General features: G+C 38.8%; 1 protein-coding gene across 1 annotated transcript; it reads right to left on the bottom strand.

Moving 5' to 3' along the window:
• Nucleotides 1–1,409: 1,409 nt before the first annotated feature.
• LOC103116519 (organic anion transporter 7-like) lies at nt 1,410–17,812 on the bottom strand. Its single transcript, XM_060176388.1, is given in 10 exon segments — nt 1,410–1,872; nt 2,920–3,134; nt 4,497–4,525; nt 4,527–4,613; nt 8,473–8,504; nt 8,507–8,595; nt 8,692–8,860; nt 8,959–9,113; nt 14,324–14,427; nt 17,411–17,812. Coding segments are annotated over 10 exon segments (1,455 nt in total). The 3' UTR covers nt 1,410–1,699.
• Between the last annotated feature and the right edge of the window lie 1,078 nt (nt 17,813–18,890).

Here is an 18,890-nt window from a genome sequence, read left to right as displayed (position 1 = left end):
TAAAGGACATTACTTTCCTTAATGTTCTCTGAATGTCAGTCAGCTGAAGGTCTTAAGGGGGAAAAGACGCAACCCCAGATAAAGAAGAGTTTCTATCCCAGTTTTCCATTAGTCCTGAGAAATCTGACCTTGTTCTATAAGGACAGATATTACTGGTTGCATTTCTTCAGGTAATAAGAGTCAGGCAATCACTCTACTATAGGAATCAGCAGTCCCACAGGGCTTACTGTACTTCCCTGGCTAAGGCTGCCAGGATCAGAGAGAAGATAATGAGGGGGGTGAAAACTGTCCCTTTTGTACAGGATTTTTAAGGATGTGCATGACACACTAAGGAACATAAATTGCCCTCTTCACCATTTCAAAGAGAGACCAGACTGGTCAGAATGACTCTGTGTGAACTAGAGTATGACAGTGTATTTGAAATCACAACAGGTAGGGCTGGATCTATAGTTCAGCCAAAGCCAATGACTACACTGGAATGGCCTGGGTCTAGCCATGCTTAGGGGACACCAGTCTCTGCCATGTGTACCCTCCCCATCTCAGATCTATGTCCCACTTCCCCTCTAGAGTTATGTGAGAGGTAGGGTACTCACGCATTCTCCACATCCTGAATGGTGTTAGGGAGAGGCTGATTCCTGGTTTCAGGAAGGAATAAGACAGCAAGGCCACCAAGATGGGAATAAATCCATAGATAAACCAAGGTAGAGTGGGAGAATACACCTCCAGGATCATCAAGAGAGGAGCCAGGGCACCACCAATACTAGCAAAAACTCCAAAGATTCCCGTGGCTGTTCCCCTAGGGATAAAACAGCAAAATCCAGGAAAAACTGTACATTTTATTTATAATTTATTATTTTATTTTCATTATGTAAAATAGTAAAGCAATGTGAAATGTTGAAAGCACACTTGTTCTGGAGTGGATTCCAATTTGCTATAATTATTAGCATTTGAGTGCTTAGGAAACATAACATTCATTGTATTTCCATTTAGGAAATACCATGAATTATGAAATCTACTCTTCAAGTGGTTCACAAGGTGATTTGTGAGGTGTATCATTTAAGGACTTAACCAATGATTGCTGTAAAGTCTTTTTTCAATAATTTTTGTCTATACGGTATTATTATCATCATCCCCATCATAGATTGTGTCACACTGACCCTCTAGAGGTATGTGAGATATAGGGAGAGGCTGATTCCTGGTTTCAGGTAGAAACAGGATGGAGAGGCCAACAAAGATGGGAAGAAGCCTATAGATGAAGCAAGGTAGAGGGGGAGAATACACCCACAGGATCATCAAGACAGGAGCCAGGGATGTACTAATTCTAGAAAAAAAAACTCCAACAATTCCCATGACTGTTCCCCTAGGGAGAAATTCAATAAAATCAGAAAAAAATGTGCACATGTAATATATGATTTGGTATATTACTTTCTTTATCAAAGAAATCATAGCAATGTGAAATGTTGCTTCTGAAATGGTCTCTTATTGGATACATTTCTTAGAGTTTGAGTTCATAAGTCATAATTCAGCCATATGAGAAAAATTGTTATAAAATCTATTCTTCTCTTGGTTCAGAAGATGATGTGAGATGTATCATTTAAGAACTTAAACAACGACTGCTAGAAGGTCAGTTTTCAAAAATTTTTGCCTATAAGTTATTATGATCATTTTAATGGATTGTTTTTGGATGATTAACTGACCTTCATTGTCTTCCAGTAGTGCACATTCTTAGCTGAGAGGTTAATAGAACACACATGATTCTGTACCTGATTGACATAGGATTGAGTTCAGATGAATGGGAAGTAAGGGAGGTGCCAAAAGCAGAGCCACATCCTACTCCCAAGGTTGCCAAAGCTGACTGCACAGTCTGTATTTCTGGAGAAAGGAAGACATCACAGAGAAAGGAAGTATGAACTGCAGAAGTCAGCATGCCCCTAACTACAAATCGTGATGACCCTACTGTAGAGTCTCCACATGTTTAAAGTATAAAGAGAAAGCTCACAGAAGCAGGAAATGAATGGGATCTAATTTCAGAGAATAGTGATTTCTCCATTGTTACGGCTTAGAGAAGATATAAAAATGACTAATACTACCAACGTTTCTTGCCTCTCAAAATATAACATAAAAGAACTAAGGAAGACTCTCAGTGAGAATTCTTTTTCCTTAGTTATTTCCTGTGATTCCACCACACCTTGTGTAGAGTTTAGGACTGTCCCACTGGTAGATTCTGAGAGGAGTAAAACAATACGGTTTGAAATATGAGGTCCACATAAAATTTCTACAAACTCAAAATGCAGAAGACAATAATTAGAATACAATTGTGTTCCATGAATTGGATAATGTGGATAATACCTAGATTTTGAACAATGTTGAATTATCAATAACAAGGGATATAACTGGGATGAGAACAGTCACAATTGGGGAGTCTCCGGAGGTATGTTTCATGGAGTTAGTTTTTGTGTAACTGAAGGAAATCCTTGTGAGAGTTATAATACAGAGCAGCATTCTAACAATACCATTGACCTTCAATGAAAGTATAGTATCTCACAAATCACAGAGAATGTAAATAATATAGCTATGTTGATCTTAAGTTAAGCATAGAGATTCCTGGTTCTCTTACTTTTACTATCATTTAATTTACTAAGATTGATGCTAAGAGAGGATATATAGACATCTATGCCTTATTCTTGTGCATATCTGTACTTCCTGAAGACAAGAGACTTCAGGATTCTACAGTCTACATGACCCCTCTAAACAGAGTTACACTTCTGATGACCCTAAAATAGGTATGAGATTGAATAGTGGATTTTCTCTAAAAGAGGGAGAGGTATATTTTAAATTTCCTTATTGGTTTAATTATTATCAACAAGCCCATTCCAAAATGGATACACATTCTTTCTCGAACTGATGTTTGTTTCTTACCTTGAGGCACAAATATGGTGGCCAGTATGGAGATCCAAAAAAGAAATGAGAAAAGCATATGACTTATTCTACGGCCCAGGTGATTGAGTATCAATAATGCAACAAAATTGCCTGGGAAAGCAATTATACCAAAGAGAGCCTGGATCAGGAAGACATTGCTTCCGAGGTATTGCAGGTTGAAATTCAGACCAAAATTGGAAGCAGCAATTGAAAATCTAGGATGAAGAAAGATAAAAAAAAGACACTTCTCATATGTGTTATTTTTAAACCCTGAATATTGTAATACTATTGGTCTTGGGAGACATGGTATTTATAAAGTAAAAGTATATGAACTATTTAATGGAATTTTGCTTTGCAATGTTAAGGTTTTAAAATTATCACAAAATGAATGTATGAGGATATGATATAGGTGTTAAGATTTGAATCTCTTGGGTATATCAGAATAATTGGGTTAGGGGCTGGGTGGTGGCGCACCTGGTTGAGCGACATGTTACAGTGTGAAAGGACCCGAGTTCGAGCACCTGGCCCCCACCTGCAGGGGGAAAGCTTTGCGAGTGGTGAAGCAGGGCTGCAGGTGTCTCTCTATCTCCTCCTTCACTCTCAATTTCTGGCTGTTTCTATCCAATCAATAAAGATAATTTAAAAAAAAAAAAGAATAATTGGGTTTGTTTTGCTGTGAATTCAATGGGTTGTTGGAAACCATATCTTAGCATGCCAGTTTTTTCTGGCCTCAGGTCTGGACAACCTATGACCTAGCTAATTATTTCTGGAGGGTTAGCAACCTCTTTAACTTCTCAAACACTGACAAGTGCCCATGAGGCTAAAGCTCCACTCTAGCGTGACTTCAATTGCATGATATGTATCTGAGGTGAGTGAGGAGGAAGGTGACTTGCTGGACACTGCAGCCATATATCAGCTAAGATCCCACTAGGGGTTCTAGTTACAAGAAACCTAGACTGATTGTAAGTGTGCTGGAAGAGATTTGATGGCCTTGCTATTTGTTATCTTTGCCACAGCTCTTCTGCAGACATCCCTTCTCCATTCTGTTTCCCTTGTTAATGAGCTATTATGCCTTGAGCCAGTATAAGCAGCTGTTTTGAAATTCCTTTGATGTATCCTGTAACTCACTAATAAAAAGCAGAAGACCCTGGAAATCAGTACTGCTGTATTTGAGGATGTGGACTCTGCAATCTTATGGCAATACAAATAATCAAAGAAATGAAGAAGAGATTTATAGTTCAATGTCAGTCAAATGATAAAAGTTATCAAAATTATCCCTGCATACAGACTTTTAGTGTCAGAGGTCTTCATAGGACAATTAAAGTTCTTTCAGTTTTTCATAACTTTATTATCTTCTCGATTTCCTATAACTTTCTTTCTTTTTATTTTTGATGTAAGAATTTTTTAGAAATTACAAAAGACCATAACTACTTAATATCGCTAAATACAGTAATTGTCTTTAAGTTCCCTTGTGTTTTGTTGATCTCAAGTCTGCCCTTACCACATGTACATCTTGGACAAAATGATGGATTTCATCTACACTCTCTTAATATCCCTCTTGCATCAATGGCACCTACCTGAGAAAGGCCAGGAGACAGATCCTTTTTGCGAAGGTTGGGTGTGCGAAACAAGTCTAACACAACAGTCCTCCTCTGAGCTGCCTTCAGTTCATTGTGCATGGTGAACCTCAAACCCTTCAACAAGAAAGTGTTCAGTTGCAAATAACTGTAGGCATTGTAAAGCCTCCAGAGTGGACAAAGAGCAGATTTTTCTTCAGTTACTTGAAATTTCAGTTACTAAAATGGTACAATAGGGAGTCAGGTGGTAGTGCAGTGGGTTAAGTGCACATGGTGCAAAGCTCAAGGACCTGCATAAGGATCCAGGTTCCAACCCCCAGCTCCCCACCTGCAGGGGAGTAGCTTCATAGGTGGTGAAGCAGGTCTACAGCAGTCTTTTCTCCTCCTCTCTGTCTTCCCCTACTCTCTCTATTTCTCTCTGTCTTATCCAACAAAGACGATATTAATAACAACAACAATAATAACTACAACAATTAAAAAAAACAAGGGCAACAAGAGAGAATAAATAAACGAATACAAAAAAATCTTTAAAAAATGGTATAATGGTGAATGGGAGAGTTAAACATCCTCAGGAGAAGGAATTTTAGTGATAAGGTTGGTTTAGGAAGGGGACCAAGTTGTGTGCAGCCAATCTAGAGCAGTCTAAGCTGCAGACTGACTGAGTTTTTTATTCTTTTTTATATTATTACTGCTATTAGTATTATTACTATTATATGCACGTGTCTCTTTTCCCTCCTCTCCAGTTTGACCAAAATTAGCTGTTGTTGCTTTTTCCATTGATAGACGACTGAGTGTGCTATCCATTGTGGGAGAAAATTGCTTTTCTCTCTCTCTTTTCTCCACCTCCGTTTTTATCTCCTTCTAGCTGACCCAAAAAATAATCTTCTTTTCATTGCTTTATTTTTTTCCTTCTTTTTATGTCTGTATTCACTCGCACTTGTTTGTGAATTGTCTTGTGAAATAAGTCTGACTCAGAGTGGACTCTCACTCTCAATCTCTTTTTCTTACTTCCTCAGTGTGTGTGTGCGAGTGTTTTCTCTTTTTCTTTCTTTTCTTGCCATCTCTAGAATTTATACTGGACAGTTGATTTGCATAATTGTCTATTCTTGCTATGTCTTCTTCCTTTTCTTTTCCTTTAGGATTTCATTTGGTTTTGTTTGTTTTTATTCTTGGAGTGGAGATGTTGCTTGCCTAACTGGTTTTGGTGGAACTGTGTCAATCTTTTCTTCATTTACTGTTGTTGTACTTTCTGAGGTTTGTGACTTCATTTGTGAAAAGACTAGTTTAACATAGCTTGTAATCACAACAACTGAAGAACAACAGAAAAATACAAATACATCAATAAATAAATGGTTGATTCAAGAGCAAATAAAACTGCTACCACAATTAATCAGGACAAGAGCCCAGAAGAAACTCCAGGATATAAATCAGTGTGCACTCCTGTGTGATAGAGAAATAGTAACAATGGGATTGTCAAAGTAAGTCAACCAAATTCCTAAATATCTTGATTATAACAAAAACAATCTACTGCTTTCCTAAACCCTAATTCTGAAAGAACTCTGCCCATTCTCTATAAAACCCATATTTCTCCAACTCCTGGAGCCTCAGCAGCAGGGCTCATTTCTCAGAAGGCATCTCTTGATCCAGACCAATTGATGCTGCATCTGTTGATTTCAGCCAAATCAATGCAACCAGTACAGCCACAACATGTTTCACTTTGGACTATGTCCACAGACAGGCCTGCAAAATCAACCCTTCAGCTCCAGTACTCTGGTGAGACCTTTTCTAGCTCATTGATTCCTTCACTCCATTTCAGGTGGTGCACTTCCTAACAAAGCCACAGCACCTAGAGATGGACCAGGGCCCAAGAGACAAGCACATGTGCATATGTCTCCATAAATTAGAGAAAATAGATCCCTTAGAGCAAAAGTGCACAATAGTCTTCAGTGACTCAATAAACTCAGCAAGGAAACAGAAAGATCTAAAGAAAAGACAACATAAAGTACCTAATTAAATCACAACTACTACAGTCTTGCCTTTAGTTTCCTGATTATTAAGCAATTTGTTCTGCTTTACAACTTAATGCTTTTTCAGGCACGAAGTTGCAGATGCTACCATGAAGCCAACTTGACTTCACTGGGCAGATGACTTCACCAATGTGTCCTGGAAATCACCCTCTCCGGAACTCTGCCCCACTAGGGAAAGATTGAAAAAATCTGGGGATATGGAATGACCTGCCAACAAGCACGCTCAGAGGAGAAGCAATTCCAGAAGTCAGACCTTCCACCTTCTGCATCCCATAATGACCCTGAGTCCATGGTCTCTGAGGGATAAAGAATAGGAAAGCTTTCAATGGAGGTGATTGGATACAGAATTCTGCTGGTGGAAATTGTATGGAGTTGTACCCCTCAAGGGAAAAGGATCAGCCTGGTGGAATTGTACCCCTCTTATCCAATAGTCATGTCTATCTTTATTAAATAAAATAATAAGAAAAAGAAGAACATATAATAGATGCATTATCAAACCCGGATCATTGTCCATTGAAGTCAAATTGATCCATGAATTATATTACTACTTTCCTTGAGAACAAATGGGCTTCCTTCTGATTTCTGTCAATTTATGCTATTGTCTTAACAGAAACAAAGTTGATAAAATTTTTGCAGGTAATGAGAGATAAAAGTATCTTTGAGACTAAAATCCAAATCTATCTCATATGACTAAATAAGTGAATAAGTAAAATATTTTAACAAATAGAGAGTTACCATACTCCTCACCTGACAGTGTGAAGGTGTTGTATGGGTGTTGTCAAAGGGTTCAAAAATCTACTTTCAGCAGATCTAAAGTTTACAATATTGTACAGTTAACTAATCATCAAGTTGCCTATAAGATATCCTGATCTTTCCCTGCTTAAACCAAAAAGAGCACATCTTTTGACCCACACTTCCCATTTTCCCTCTATCTGTCCATGTGAAAAATCACCATTATCTATTTAAGTTTGAAGTCAGTGATTTTTAAGTTCTAGACATATATTAGAGCTCAGCCATTTGTCTTTCCTTACTTCTTTTTCTTTTCTTTCTTTATTTTTTTTACTCCAGTTTTATAGCTGGGGTTCAGTGCCTGCACTATGAATCCACGGCTCTTGGAGGCAATTTTTTCCTTCTGTTGCCCTTGTTGTTTTATTGTTGTGATTGCTGTTGTTCTTGGAATGACAGAGAGAAATCAAGAGCGGAGGGGAAGGCAGAGAGGAGTAGAGGAAGATAGACACCTGCAGACCTGCTTCACCACTTGTGAAGTAACCCCTGCAGGTGGGGAGCCCTGTGCTCAAACAAGGATCCTAAAACCGGTCCTTGCGCTTGGCGCCATTAGTGCTTAACCAGCTGTGCTACAGCCTGGTCCCCTGTCATTCCTTCTTTAACATACTTCAATTGAGAGAATGGTCTCCAAGTTACTCTACCTTGTTTCAAATGTCAGGATATATTTCTCTTCCAATCTGAATAAGAAAGCGTAATCTAACATAACTCTGCATATTCTCCTTCCTTTGGACAGCCTCATTGAAGGAATTAGATTCTGTGCCACTACTGTTATGAAATGCTCAATTTCTATGGGAGGACAGATTATTTGAGATTATGATCACTTCTTTTCCATATACACTGAGTGTAAACTGCCAGAAAAGTAGTTATATTTTGAAGTTCTTCAGAAATTTCCAACTGTGCTCCACAGTGGTTCGATCACTTTACAATCTCCTCACTAGTTGGTGAAGTTTTCCTTTTCTCCATAGTCTCTGAACATTTGTTACCTATCATTGTGTAATAGCCATCCAAATAAGCATATAGTAATCTCTTACTGAGGGTTTGATTTGCATTCCTCTGACAATCAGTAATGTAGTGACTCTTTTCATAGTTGGATCTTATATTTCCATTGCCAAAATGTTTATTTACAGCCTTTCATCCCATAACAACCATCCCATTCTCCTTACCTCCATAGTTAGAGTGTTTTGAACATCCTTTTGCCATTATGATGTGCAGCTTTTCTCAGTTCCTTTAAGGCCTCCTCGGGTCTGTTGGAGATAATCAGCCACTGAGCAGACTCTGCCACCCACCTGAACAAGGTTGTGTAGAAGAGACACTTACATGCTGAATCTGTCAACATTTGCATACCAGTATCCCACAGAACAAAACAAAAAGAAAGCTCATACCTAGTGCACAGAAATAAGACAAAGAATGGAACAGACACCACTAGCTGGAGTATATGCCAATCTCTAAAGCCAAACGCCAGACCTCCCAAGGCTGCCTGTCCAATACACATGGCAAAGGATGTCATTGTTACTCCCAATGCCTGGAACTGGGGCACTGTCCACTCTACAACTGGAAAAAAAAACACAGAATATTTATTTCAAACAAAGGTAGAATTTCAAGTCAATGTTAATACTAGAAAAATACTGAAGATACAGAATAAGACTTACTGAGCAAAATACTATTTGCCACAATAGGTATGTATGAAATCCCAGATAAGAAACTGAGTGAGCAGTACATGGGGAAGCTGGGAACAAACGTCACACAACTGCTAGTAATGGCCAGCAAGAAGGTACACCATCTGAAGACCATCCTCCTCCCAAACCTGAAAGAGAGAGAGATACATAAAGATAGATTAGGGGAAAGAGAATAAAGCTAGATTATGGGGGCAATATCAACAGCTGCAAAATTTAATAGCATTAAAACATTCTTAACCCACAAAATCAATGTATAATACAGCAATTTGCAGGAAAAAAACATGCCTGTCTATGAATTAATCCTGAGTATAGGAAGGCTCTTTCTCTAATTTGTAACTATCAGAATTGTCATCACTCCAAATCAAACAGAGATAGCAGCTCTATTGTAAACTCTAAAATAAATCTCAATTATGGTAACACATGCACTTAGCATAGTTGAGTCTATATTATGATTAGAACACAAGGAATCTAAATGTATTGTTCAATCTGAGACTACACAAGTTATGACAAAACTGATGTAAAAGAAATACTTGTGGAAAATTAAATCTCAGTTGTTGATGGGTTGTAAAATAGACCTTCTCTTTGGACTTGGAATTTCTGCTGCACGCAAGATGATTCTAGAGAAATTTGCAAGACAATGATGACAAAAGTACATCATATTCATGAATTATACAAAGACAAGGTTGTGACATATTGGTTCAGCCCATACATCTCCATATGCTTGGGCCCAAGGTCAAACCCACTATCCCCACCTGCAGGGTGGAGGCTTCATGACTGATGAAGTAGTGAAGCAGGGGATTCTTTTGTATTGTATCTCCCTTTGCACTCTCAATTTCTTTTTTTCTTACTTTTATAAATTTTATTAGTGACTGTGTTGGTTATAAGGTAACAGGTAGATAATTCCACAGTGTTCCCACTACCAGACTTGTGTGTCTGCTTCCCTCCATTGGAAGCTAGAGTAGTCCTCCCAACACCAGAGATATGGAGTAACTATTATTTCTTTAATTCTCTGTCTATATTTGTATGTATTTTCCCTTTTTATATGGTCTTGTCTTCTCTTCCTAAGTCACAGCTACACTTATTTCTACTTCTGAAAGTCCTTCCTTTTGTCCTATTCTCACTCCAGGTCCTCATGGAGTTCAGAGCCCTCTGGTCGTCTTCCCCTCATTTCTTTCTCACTGAGTATGAACCATTATTCCTTATAGGGTGCAGGTGGGAGTTCTGGCTTCTGTAATTGCATCCCTGTTGGATATGGGCAAAGGCAGGTCTAGCCATACCTCCAGCCTATTTCTATCTTTCTCTATTTGGGTCTGGACACATTTGTGAGGTCATCTGCCTAGGGAAGTCAGGATTAAATTATGATAGCATCTGCAACTGGGTGGCTGAAAGTCAGTAAGGTATAAAGCAGCAATACTTAATGAACAGGAACAAAAAAGTAGGAATAGAGCAGACAAGAATAGTGATCTCAGTATGAAAGAATTGAGGAAGACTATTTTAGGTATGCCCCTAGGGGGCCATGACTTAGTATTAATTGCGTGAGTTTGATAACTAATATAGAGGTGTGCAAAAATATTGTCTGGGATGATGGTATCAGAGTTGAGAATAGGGATAGAAGGCTGGATTAGGGCAGAGAGTAGTTCTCAAACTTGAAAAATATATGTACATAAAGTTAATGTTTACCCCATCAACATGAACAAGGGAACATATATATTCATATTTGAATATATATGATATACATACCATATATATAAATACCACTACACAGGCTCAGAGCCTGTGTAACCTCTGACTTCTTATTGCTCTGAGCTCATAGGTAATTGTCACAGCTGTGAACATTCTAGGCTGCACTCATTTATGGACCATACTTCCTCAAGAAAGACAGAAAGACTCAGCCTTTCACTTGCTAACAAAACCCTCAAACCTAGATATAGACCACGTCCCATGAGATAGGGTATATGTACACATGTATCCATAAATTAGGGCAAAATATATACCTTAGAGCAAAATGCACAACAGTCTTCAGTGAGACAATAAGCGCAGCAAGCTAACAGAAGGACCTAAAAAGGAAAACGTAAAGTTCCAAATCAAATTGTTTCTACTTAGACCCTTGGACCCTTAGACCTGCTATTTAGAGGAAGATATTGGTGGAACACTTTCCCTCCTAAACCTCAAGGTTATATTTGAAGACAAAAAACCCAGTTGCAAGGAAGACTAAATCAAAAACAAATCAATGAGACTACATCAATTTGAAAAGCTTCTGTACTGTAGAAGAAACCATTACTCAAATACAAAGACCCTTGGACAGAATGGGAGAAAATCTTCACATGTCATGCATGAGACAAGAAGCTATTAACCCCACAGTCAAACTTTTACTCGATGCAGCCAAGCCCCTTTAAAGTTTTAGTTTTAACAGTAACTTGATTGAATTTTAACAGTGGGTTTAAATTGTTAATACAATTCAAATAATGACTTTTTCTTTGAAATATTAAATCAACTATAATCTTATACTGGGAAGACAAGAAACAACTGGCTGTGGCACTATTTTAGCTACAACTCTATATAAATAGCATTAAAGGACATAAATCAGGGTGAGCTCCTGTGTGACAGAGAAATACTAACAATGGGATTGGAAAAGTCAACCAAATTTCCAAATAACATGGTTATAACAAAAACAATCTATTGCTTTCCTAAACCCTAATACTGAAAGAACCCTGCCAATTCTCTATAAAACCCATATCCACAGCAGAGCTCATTTCTCAGAAGGAATCTCTTGACCCAGACTAATTGATGCTGCATCTGTTGATTTCAGCCAAATCAATGCAGCCAGTACAACCACATGTTTCACTTTGGACTGTATCCACAGACAGGCCTGCAAAGTCAACCCTTCAACACCAGTACTCTGGTGAGACTTTTCTTAGCTTAAAGGACTCCTTCACTCCATTTCAGCTGGTACATTTTCTAACAAAGCCACAGCAGCTAGAGATGGACTAGGGCCCAAGAGACAGAGCACATGTGCACATGTCTCCATAAATTATAGGAAAATGTATACCTTAGAGCAAAAGTGCACAATAGTCTGCAGTGACTCAATCAGTGCAGCAAGCAAATAGAAAGAACTAAAAAAGACAACATAAAGTACCTAATCAAATAGTTTCTAATTAGACCTAGATACCCTCCTCACCTACTTCCTATTTCACATCCCTCAGTCCCTCCAAGTTTAACTTTCTCAGACAAGGTAAGAACTACAAAAACAAATAACGGCAAGAGACCAGCACACTTTAATGATGGCTCTTCTGATTACTACAAGGTCACGTCATCTCTGGGGCCCCTAGTGAGGGCCCAGACCTCTAACAGATCACTCTCTCCACTGTCACTGCTCATTTCCTTCAGGAATAGCATAATCAGTCCCTTTGTGGGTTCCCTACAAGACCTTGCCCTCAATGTGGTTCAACAATGGTAGGGACTGCTCCATTCTCAAAAGGGAGGTTGGGTCAACATACTGTGCCACTCGAAGATGGGTTCAGCACTGGAAGCAGCTCAGAATATTACTAGCTATGACTACAGAATGTGAGCTCAGACCTACAGGGATGCAGAGGTCACACAGGCTCCTGCACAGAAAATTGACACCAAATCAGATTGATAAGCTTTACAGTTAACAATGTTTATATGCTTTTCTCATATTTGACAAGTTCTCTCTTCACTGATCCAGCTTTCTAGTCTGATTTCCAACTCTGACACCATATCCCCAGACAATACTTTTACCCTACCTGCATTGCATGTTTGTTGTGGGGCTCAGGCAAAAATTAGTAAAGTTACAGCCCCTTGGAGTATACCTAAGAACTGTTTCCAAAAGGGAGACCCCAAATGTCATCTGCTATATTCTTGCCTTTAGTTTCCTGACTTTTAAACAAATTGTTCTTCTTTATATATTAGTGATTTTTGCAGAGGGTACCGTGATGCAAACCTGACTTCCCATGAAAGACTACCTGACCAATATGTCTTAGAGCACCACCTCTCCAGATCCCTGCTCCATTAAGGAAAGAGAGAGACAGGCTGGCAGTATGGATTGTGCTGCAATTGCCCATGTTCAGCCAGGAAGCAAATATAGAACCCAGACCTTCCACCTTCTGTACCCCATAATGACCCTGGGTCCATACTCCCAGAAGGATAAAGTATAGGAAAGCTATCAGGAGAGGGGATGGGATACTGAGTTCTGGTGGTGGAAATTATGTGGACTTGTACCCCTCTTATACTATATTCTTGTCAATATTTTTTATTTTATAAGTAAATTTAACAAAAAGAATTTCTGAGAGGAGACCCACATGAAAAGGATAAGAATCAATATTAAATAACTAAAACAATTAAATAAAAAGTCAAACTAGACTACATGGTTCTACTCATGTGAATTTTAGACAACTGTACAAATGAACTTAAACAAATAGAAAGCCACTCATGTTTAGATTGTGGAAAACTAAAATGGTTATCAACAGAAGATGGAACAGTTGACAGACCGTCAGGGTGATAAAGGTGAAAAATGATAGGGGGAAGATGACTAGATGTCTCTGAACTCCACTTCCATAAGGAACTAGAGAGAGAGAAGAAAAAAACAGAGAGACACTTGGATATAGTAATAGGCACATGTGTGACTTAAAGGAAGAGAAAATGGGACCTCAAAGGGGGGGGGAGATACATATAACTATAGGCAGATAGTTGGAGAATGAACAGTTTATCCATATCTGGAACCTTAGGAAAATATGATGTTGTTTTCTATAGGATAAAATGAATGAAACTGGAGGGGAATTTGCTTAGTGGAATAACTGAAGAGGTGAAATACAACCATTAGATGATTTCCCTCATGAATGAAATAAACTTATAGAACAAGTACTTACGAAAAAAAGTCAAACCATTAGAGTAGCTTAGGCTTGGATATAGTTAGTCATTGAGTTGGTGGAAGCAGAGAAGGAAGTTCAGGGTATACCATCACACAGAACAGGATTCTGACAGTTTAAAGTGGACAAACTGAAAGGTGGCCAAGGGGAACACTAGGGCAGGATGCCAGAATTCAGGGCATACCGCCAAGCCTGTTTGGCCAGTAAGGCCTGGCTTACTACTCAGAAAAATGGGGGTTGAGGGGGTGCTGAGGCTGGGAGAAGGATGGTGTTAAGGTAATCAGTGTCTTAAGGAAGACAGAAACGGTAAGTTTATCTAGAGTGTGGTGTGCTAACATTTATCATGGGGAGATAGGAAACTAATTTTTGACAACAGTCTTGTAAATTGACATACCACAATGAAGTTTTATTATATAAGAATAGAAAAAGTATTTGTGGTCCAGAACACTTACCTGTCTGACAAATGCCCACATATGATGCTTCCCACCACCATTCCAGCCATGAATGAGAATTTAGTCACTTGGACCAGTGTCTGTGATTCGCATACCAGATCCCACTAGAAGACAAAGAACCAAATCTGAGAGCTCCACACAAGTTCACAAATGGTAGACATGGACTCCACACTACATAATGTACCTTGCAAAACACTATATGCCCGGGCTGGTTGGTAGCGCAGCAGGTTAAGAGCACATAGCACAAAGCGCAAGGACCAGCATAAGAATCCTGGTTCAAGCCACCCCAGCTCCCCAACCGCAGAAGGGTTTGCTTGACAAGGGGTGAAGCAGGTCTGCAGGTGTCTGTCTTTCTCTCCCCCTCTCTGTCTTCCCCTCCTCTCTTCATTTCTCTCTGTCTATCCAACAACAACAACAACAACAAGGGCAACAAAAATGGGAAAAATGGCCACCAGCATTAGCGGATTTATAGTGCACCAAGACCAAGCAATAAGGCTGGAGGCAAAAAAAACAAAAATTAAAACACTATGTGCCATGCCCCTAGCACATCCAAGTTTCCCTTTTACATACTATTTGACTATTATTTAATTTTAGAGATTTATTGAATAATAGCTTACAGTATACTCTTCTTCACCACTTCTGTCAGCAAAGGATGTGTCCTGCACAGAAAACCACCATAGGAAGCTGGGCGGTAGTGCAATAGGTTAAGCACAGGTGGCGCAAAGTGCAAGGGCTGGGGTAATGATCCTCGTTCAAGCCATCAGATCCCCACCTGTAGGGGGGTCGCCTCACAGGCAGTGAAGCAGGTATTCAGGTGTCCTATCTTTCTCTCCCCCTGCGCTTCTCCTCCTCTGTGCCCTATCCAACAACAATGACAGCAATAACAACTGTAACAAGTGTAACAACAAGGGCAACAAAAATGGGGAAAATGACCTCCAGGTCATGGTGCAGGCACTGAGCCCCAGCGATAATCCTGGAGACAGAAAAAGAAAAGAAAAGAAAAGAAAAGAAAAGAAAAGAAAAGAAAAGAAAAGAAAAGAAAAGAAAAAAGAAAAGAAAAGAAAAGAAAAAGAAAGTAAGAAAACTACTATACTACTACCAAAGTCTTAGCTATATGCTAACTTTTTTTTAACATTCATATGCTCAGTTCTTATATTACCCATATGAGTGAAAACATTCTGTAGTTCTTTTACCTCCTTACTTACTTCACTAAGCATAATAAACATCTCCAAATTTACCAATTATATGCAAAAAACACCATATCATCTTTTTTATTGTTGAATAATACACTCTGTTGAGTATATGACCCATAATGATTTTACCTAGTCATCTGTCAAAAAGCATTTTGTTTATTTACATCTTTTTGCTTTTGTGAATAAAGCCGCTGAAAACATGGGGGTGCATATGTCCCTTTGAATCAGTGTTATCTCTTTTGGAAAAATGCCTAGGAGTGGATTTGTTGGATCATAAGGTATTTGCATTTGTTTAAGGGTTCTCCATACTCTTCTCCATAATGGTTGCACCAATTTGCATTCCCACCAGCAGTGTAACAGAGTCCCTCTCTCTCCACATGCTATCCAATATTTATCTTCTCTTCTTTTATTAAAGGAGCCCATTCTCACAGAGAAGAGGTGGAATCTGAATGTAATTTTAATTTACATTTCTATAGTAATAAGTGAATTGGAGCATTTCCACATATATCTGTGGGCCATGTGTATCTCTTCTTCTGAGAACCATCTATTCATATCTTCTACCCACTTTCTTATTTGGTTGTTCTTTTTCTTTTGTTGAGCTGTGTGAGTTCTTTATAGGCGTTCAATATCAACCACTTGTCTGAAATGTAGTGTGCAAATATCTTTTCCCATTTGCTGTTTTTCATCACTCTTATCTATATAGAAGACATTTTATCATTCAACTTTCAGCCTAAAGATGACTCCTTCAAGGAACATTTACCTAAACACATTATTTTTATTAAAACCTCATTTGACCTCAAAGTATAAGGTTGTCAATCTTGAGCAGAGTATAATACCTAACAATTTTAAAAAATACAGATAAGGACGCCAGTATATCTCTGTCTAGTTATGGTATTCACCTTGTCATGCATTTGACCATGATTGAGACTTGGCACCACAGGAGAGTCACAAGGAACCAGGGGGAACTCTGATTATATGGTCAATCTTGGTCTATCTATCTTTCTCTAGCTCTCTCTCCCTCTCCACACACATACATGCATACATGAAATAAAAAGTTAGCCTGGGAGCAGCAGAATCACACTATAAGAGATCTATTCACAGCAAAATAATAATAAAGCAATCATAAATAATACTGAATTTAATCACATAACTTGTATTTATTTTTAAGATTAATTTGTATAATTTATTATTATATTTATGATATTTATGACAGAATAGACAGTAAGAGGGAAACCATAGCACTGCTCAATACTGTGTTGCTGAGGCAGTCAAAACCCTTACTCACTAATGAGCAATCTCCCCAGACCAAACTTTCAGAAGTCTTCATTATTATATAATCTCTGGTCTACATAGAGGACTTTTAGCAAGTTCCCAGATGTTTCTGACTAGTAACCAAAAGCTGAATGTGGCTACAAAGTACAACATTTTTAATAGTTCTCAACTTAATTATAAGTTATGCTAGTAAGCTTCTAATCACTGAGAATATCCTTAAGTGAAACATATCAGTAAGAGCTTGCCAGTATTAAAAGGTTGTGTGTGTGTGTGTGTGTGTGTGTGTGTGTGTGTGTGTGTGTGTGTGTGTGTGTTACATACAGAGAGGCAAAGAAGTCGAAGACACCACAGCATGAAAGCTTCTGTCAATAATGTACTATTGAACACAAATCTGACTCCCTTCACTGGTACTTAATGAATGCCTGTTTGATGCCATCTTAAAAAGTACAAGACATTATAAGTCAAACTACCTCTGCAGAGAAATGTTGTTTAATGAACTAATTAAAATTAGCTGAAGGAAGAATGAACACCTACAGAGAGACTAACAAACAGAAGCACATGTATTGCATTTTCTTCTCATTCCCAGATTCTGTGAGTATAAGAGATAAACGGGCCCTCTCACCTGAGTCACGATGGTGGAAGAGAAGGTGCTGCGGTCATACACCCAGCCATCCATGCAGGGCTCCTTGTCCAGCTCTGTCACATTGGGGAAGGTGCCATTCTGGTGAAGGAGCTGCCACTGGGAGTTGACAAAGCGCCTGCAATTCTCTGGCCTCAGGCTTGAGTCCAGGGGGATGGAGACTCTCAGGAGGTCCTCTTGGCTGAGGGTCCCAATGTCATTAGCAGAGATGGTGTCATTATCAAGGAAGTGGACCCAGCAGCGGTGATCAGGCACTGCTGCAGTGAAGTTCTCCAACATAATATATGGGCTCGAGATGAAGATGGAGATGCAGAGCAAAATCATCTGAAGAATTTGGAATTTCCCCAGGCCTCCAGCTTTATCCAAGAGTTTAAGAAAAGCCATCAAAACTGAGCAGTCGATTCTCAACCTGAGTCAGAATTTCTAGAAATAAGCTTAATGTCTAGAAAATTAAAACAGTATTCCTCAACTCAACAGTGTCAACATGAAAGCTGTTTCTCAGAATTAATTTCAAGTAAGGTAGACACTTGAGTTCTTTACAGCCAAGAGTAGTAGTTCACTGTGGTCTTCCAAAATTTGAAACTGAATCTGTCAATGATATACTTTGTGAAAAATTTTATCCTCGGTGTTCTAATGTACCTTTGAACTTTGATCGATGATTCTTATGGTTAAACAAACAGATCAGACTGTGGACAGAGTTCTTTCTAGAAAATATCTTTTGTCATTATCAAAACTGAAATGCCAGACATCCAGTGGCATGGCTATGGAGTAGGAGACATGTCAGAATACTTTCCTGTGAAACCAGAAAAAACTAAACCCAACAAAATGTCACCTGGAAACTCAATAAAATACAACCACAAGTTCTTCAGAAGCTCACTAAGCCGTGGGTGTTGCCAGTGCATGGAAAATGGGTGAGGAAGGGATCCTTTGAATTCAAGAGCTGTACTTATCTGGGTCTGGCCTGCTTGGAAAGTGGCATTGTCAATGGCAGAGTAGATCAAGATTATAATTCTGTTTCATGGGACCTGGTCTATATCTAGGTTTTGGGACTTTGTTAGGAAGTGAACCTCCTGGAAAGGAATTAGAGAATACTATGAAAGGAAATGTCTCATCTGAGTAATGAATCTGAAGTATTGTCATTCCACATCTGAAGTCTCTAGACACAGTCATAAGTGAAGCATGCTGAGGTGGTACTCATTGCATTGGTTAGTTTGAGATCATCAGATGCGATATTATTTGGTATGAACTGAGAGAAGCATGCAGGAAAATGTTCCTGACCTTAAAGTTCCAGGACTGGGGGAAATATAGGCTCTATAGTGGAAATGTGAGGTTCCTGCCATCTTAGGGTTTAAGAAGATAATAGATATATTTATAATCACATTATTTGGCAATTGGCTCAACTTTTAAAGATCCCTTTGTTAGGATTTGCTGTATAATACCCAACACTTGGACAAAATGTATA

Source organism: Erinaceus europaeus, chromosome 17 (genome assembly GCF_950295315.1).
Source record: "Erinaceus europaeus chromosome 17, mEriEur2.1, whole genome shotgun sequence".
Taxonomy (NCBI): domain Eukaryota; kingdom Metazoa; phylum Chordata; class Mammalia; order Eulipotyphla; family Erinaceidae; genus Erinaceus; species Erinaceus europaeus.
Note: the sequence above shows the minus strand (reverse complement) of the source record. Positions and strands in the feature narration are given on the sequence as shown.